This window comes from Notolepis coatsorum, assembly GCF_963971535.1.
Source record: "Notolepis coatsorum genome assembly, chromosome: 14".
Classification (NCBI taxonomy): domain Eukaryota; kingdom Metazoa; phylum Chordata; class Actinopteri; order Aulopiformes; family Paralepididae; genus Notolepis; species Notolepis coatsorum.
Window position 1 is genome coordinate 25,317,362 of NC_140178.1, and position 5,021 is coordinate 25,322,382.

At 41.5% G+C, this 5,021-nt stretch overlaps 1 protein-coding gene across 1 annotated transcript; it reads right to left on the minus strand.

The window, feature by feature from the left end:
• Positions 1 to 447: 447 nt before the first annotated feature.
• Positions 448 to 4,404, minus strand: LOC311240769 (eukaryotic translation initiation factor 1). Its single transcript, XM_084329349.1, has 4 exons — positions 4,227 to 4,404; positions 2,842 to 3,005; positions 2,535 to 2,636; positions 448 to 1,818 (listed from the first exon to the last, which is right to left on the minus strand). The coding sequence occupies exons 1-4, from the start codon at positions 4,255 to 4,257 to the stop codon at positions 1,774 to 1,776; spliced, it is 342 nt and encodes a 113-aa protein (XP_084185475.1). The 5' UTR covers positions 4,258 to 4,404; the 3' UTR covers positions 448 to 1,773.
• Between the last annotated feature and the right edge of the window lie 617 nt (positions 4,405 to 5,021).

Genomic DNA, 5,021 nt, shown 5'->3' on the forward strand with positions numbered 1-5,021 from the left:
ACTAAATCAATTATAAAATAGCGCTATTGACAATTTGAGGTCTGCTAAGGAGTCATTTCATCACCTTAACAGCAAGCATGTCTTGAAAACACTGAAAATAAAAAGGGGCCCATGCTGTAACCATTGCTCATCTCACGACAACAATAACAGCACTGACTATATGGCACTAGGCTAAATGTTTGTATAAAAACACATTTCCTTTCAAAATTAAGCTTAAAGATTAATCTAAGTTTTAAGATTAAAAATAAACCCTCCAAAGCATAAGAACCTGGAGTTTGGTAGTAACTGCTGATCCAAGTACTGTAGTAAAGTGTTTGGACTGTACTAGACTACAGTTACATGAATCGACAGCCAAATTGATACACAAAGGATTCACCATAAATAGCTAAATTATATTTGAAATTAAAATGTGCCCGTCACTTCACCCCACAAAAAAAAACAAGACTGGTTCATCAACTGCAAATATTTTATTGAATAAAATGTGGAATTTGCAAAAGAGTACAGTGTAGCCAGGCCATGGCTTTATTTAGACCAGTTCTTTTTTTCCAGCACAGTAATACCGTACACTCCCCAGTCTATACACCACAAAGGCCTCGACAGAAACATGGAAGCCTGCCTAACATGAGACCAGAATGCTTTTTGGACCAGGGACAGACTGGTCCCAGAACAACCCAAGACTGGTTCTCTCAAATAAACCCATTTCATTTACTGACCTTGCTTCGACCACAGTAAGATCACACTGTACAACCAACATTATTGGATAGTTTGATTTAGTTGTCAAGAAATCAAAAGTATTACAGCATTAGAAAATTATGCATATTGTTAAAATAAAAAAAAATAAAAACCTTGGTTAGGGAAGAAGCACAACGTAGCTAGCTCAAATAAAGAGAAGCCGAGATGGTAGGGGCTCCCACACGTTCTGCTACGTCTAGGTTGGGACAGACAAGCAGTTGGGACATGTAAACACTCCACAGTGGGTGATCTGAAAGGGAGTAAGCAGGGACAGTGGGACCACACTTACGCAAGGATAAGTTTATGAACACTTTCAGGTGTGTTTTGGAACAGTCTCAGAGATCTAGGCTAGGTGAGTCAGATTAAATTTTGTGATTTCCCCCAAACCTCAACAACGTTCTCAAAACTTCCAATCGCACCAGTACGATGGCACTCTGAAAGTGTGAAAATGTACCCTAGGTTTGGTGACGGTTAAAGCCACACCCATGTTAGGGGGGGGAAACAATCAAAGTGCATCCACTTAATTTGGTGGAAAACACTTTGTTGTACCCCTCTGCAATTCAGAATTCGCCCACGGTTCCCATTACAACACTAACTGATGACCACCTACAAACATCCCGTCTCCATCCCTTCCTCACACCACTCCAACACGTGGAGACTCATCATTTCATTGAAACACCTTGTAAAGTACAAAACAAAAAAAATGTTACATGATATTGCACCTCCTTAATGTGGCACAAGAACTTTAAAAAAAAATTTAAAAAGGAAAAAAGAAAAAAACCATGGGGGGTAAGAGAGGGGGACATCACCACTCGTCCCTGATGTGTGGGGCTGTGGTGCGTCTGTGTGAGAGCGAGCCTACCCCCCGGTGGTTTAGGGGGGTACTGTTGGTGTTAAAGAGTCCCATGTTGTCAGAGGTAACCGACATGTTAGCTAGGAGCTGGTAGCGCCGCTAGGGGGAGAGAGAGCAGCACATAGGAGAGAGGGAGGGGGGCTGTGTGGAGAGTGAGGTTTGGAGGAGGGGAGGGCTGCTGGCAGCACCTAGAAGCCGTGAACTTTGAGCTGTTCCTCTTTGGCCAGGCCAATCTGTAGGGAGAGAAAAGGGGGGGGGGGTTAGACGAAAGAACGACCATTGGTCTGCTAATCAGAATGTTGTTTACAAACTACCAAGGCAGCTGGGACAGATCATCCGCTGCCGAGTAGAGACTGGGGGAAATGCTTTGTGTAGTCTTGGTAGAGAAACTGGGAGGGGAATTCCAGTTTTATTTTCATGCGGGTCTTTCAACAGTGAGTCTCTGGAACACACCTTGAAGCTACCCAATTAATTACCACTTTATAAACATTTACTATGGAAGTAAGTAAATTCTAGAGTTTACATTTGGTCCAGTGTCAATTTTCTTTTAACAAATAGTCTGAAAGATCCATAGTGCTTCAACCCACAAATGCCATAAAGCTGAGAGAACCACATGGGCAACTATACTAAATATTATACCTGTGATATACTACAATATAGTCAAGAATCCCTGATCAATGTAGCTTGATGACCCAATAACAGAACGTATGTTGATAAAAACACATTTGACATCCTTTCATACAAGCAACTCGAAAAAATCGACCGGGGCAATACACATTACCATGTAGCCGCATATATATGAAAAGAGTAGCATGGCATGTACTTTAAACAATGGCTGCTATTATTTTGTATTTTTATTATGTGCATATGTAACAGTAGTATCTGGTGACAATGAGGTTCTATTTAGAGGCATGGTTACATAAAAAGGTGTAATATTTCATGGACTCACCTCTGTGAGGAACTGGCATATATTCTTGCGCTGGTCTCCCTGCAGCTGAATCACTTCACCATACTCTGGGTGCTCAATCACTGTCCCATTGCAGGCAAACTTCTGTTTGTGGGGAAAGACAGTATATTGAGTAATTTGATATATGAAAATTAAAAACCAGACATCGATTAGATAAGGAAATTATCACAAGATTCATGCCAGACATATTGACACAGCCCAATTTAAAACTACCCCAGGTATATTCTCACCACCCTCCCATTCCCCGGGATGTGATGGTAAGACAGAGCGGGAGGAGTGTTGATGGTACCTTCTTGAAGGCCTTGACTAGCTTCTTCTTATCATAGTCGGTGGCAATGCCCTGGACAGTAGTGAGGGTCTTTCTGCCGTTCCTCTGCTGAATTCTTATGTGGATGTAGTCCTCAGTCCCCGCTGGGAGCTTGTCATCGCCCTTAGTTGCATCAGCAAAGGGGTCTATGGGAGGAGAGCCAAAAGGTGACGTCAAAACAGGAAAACCAAACACGGGTAACTGTTGTAAACAATAGCCTCTAATGAAAACATTAGCAGAGGGTGGGGGCAGTGAGTGAAGTAATGACGTCAGAAAGGAATCCGCTGATCTTTGGATTTTTAAACAAGTGTGGTGCCTATGAGGCCTATATATTTCTGAAAACAAATGTGAAATAGAAAAGGCCTGCAATAAAGTAGTGCGTCAAAGATTATTCAAGATTAAAATGAGATGTTCTTTAGTAGCCTGTATCGGGAGCATGAACCACCATCTAATGACTGTTAAAGGGCTGAGAACACAAAGCGCCCACAAGGTGACACAACTGCTTACTCATGAGGCCTAGTGTTATAGCTGCATTGCTATGCGACCCGTTTTTACAGCTGTTTTGCAAAATGGGGGGGGTACGCACACTGGCTTCAGAATATTTAAAAAACAGAATAGACGATACTTTATTTAGATAATGATCGTGGCGTACCATGGAGTTATTTGCCCAATAGTTGCTAAAGTCCTGAATACAAAGAAACATTCAAACCTAATGTTAGCCTATATACAACCCAAGAGTTTAGCTGAGTCACTAATGTTATCGCGTTACAAATGGGAGCTCTTTATTGCGGGTCCCTGGTCGTTACCGTAATCATTTCACTTCGCTAGAAGGATCATATTTCAAATGAGGGATGTCGCAGATGTCCAGTAAAAGCCTAATGTACAACCACATCGCCAGTTAAAACGCTGCTATTATCTTAGGCCAACCAGCTAAAAACAAGGTAGATTAAATAAAGGTTGTCGGCGTCGGTTATAAATTTGACGTCACATATTCAGCGCATAATTTCTGCAACTGGCGACAATCCCAACGTTGTTTAGGACCAAAAACGTGGACTCGCTTTAGAGAGAATACGGTAATGTCAGCCAACGGCCTTTCATGGCGGCCAGTCGACTAACATTATTATTGGCATCGAGGCCCCGCTAACGTTAATAAAGTCAGGTAATCTTTTAACACCTTAAATTAATCCATGTTCAAAACATAAAACCATACTATTCAAGATAAACCGAAATCTACTAACGTTACGTGGGTTTTTCAAAATCTCAATAGTGGTATTTTATTAACAACACGGTTATTATAGCTGAGCCCGCACCCTTCCCCCACCACCACCTCGCTTCATGGCCCAGTTCGGTGAAAAACGGCTTCTTACCAAAAGTATTGAGGTTCTGGATAGCGGACATACGATAAGATTTGCTTTCCTTTCGGATGATAACTTGGTTAGCGTTCGGCTAGTCTGATGATTTAGTGTTTCCAATTATATGTTAAGATTCTTCTCTTCGATGGGACGACGGTTGTTGGCTCGGCTGGGAAGGCTCTCACAAAATGGAGATTGTTGGAGTTTTTGCAAAAGTGAAAAACAAGCCTTTATAGCCCCTCCTCCCCGAAACCCGACGCACACGGTGTTTGACGTAACGTCCTGACGCACGTCGCCACGCTCTGGCCACACCTACCTCTTTCTCAATGTTACCGGAAGGATTACGTAATTTGTTGTTTATTTTAAATTGTTTAATTATTTCCATCGAGATACCGGTAAATGTCCAACCCCCCACCCAACCCCCTCCAATGTACAGTTTCTTCCCCTTCGGAGGTATATATATTTTAATTTATGATATATTTTTCTCAGACAGTACTGTATATTTGTATGTCTTGATTAATTGAAATAGGAGTGAATGAATGAATGAATGAAAACTTTATTTAACAGATTGCAGAATGGGTACAATACAGTACGGCTCAATACATACAATTGTTAAGGGGATGCAGACCTGAGAAAGACGTTTGTCTTGTTTCCATCAGGGTCCCCCATTTTCAATTCATATAGACATTTATGACATACATAACATACATGACATTTATGGCATAGGGACATATAGGTATTTAGTACTGATACATTTGTGACATAGGCGGTATTCAAATATACAGTACTGTTACCCCTAGATCCTGACAG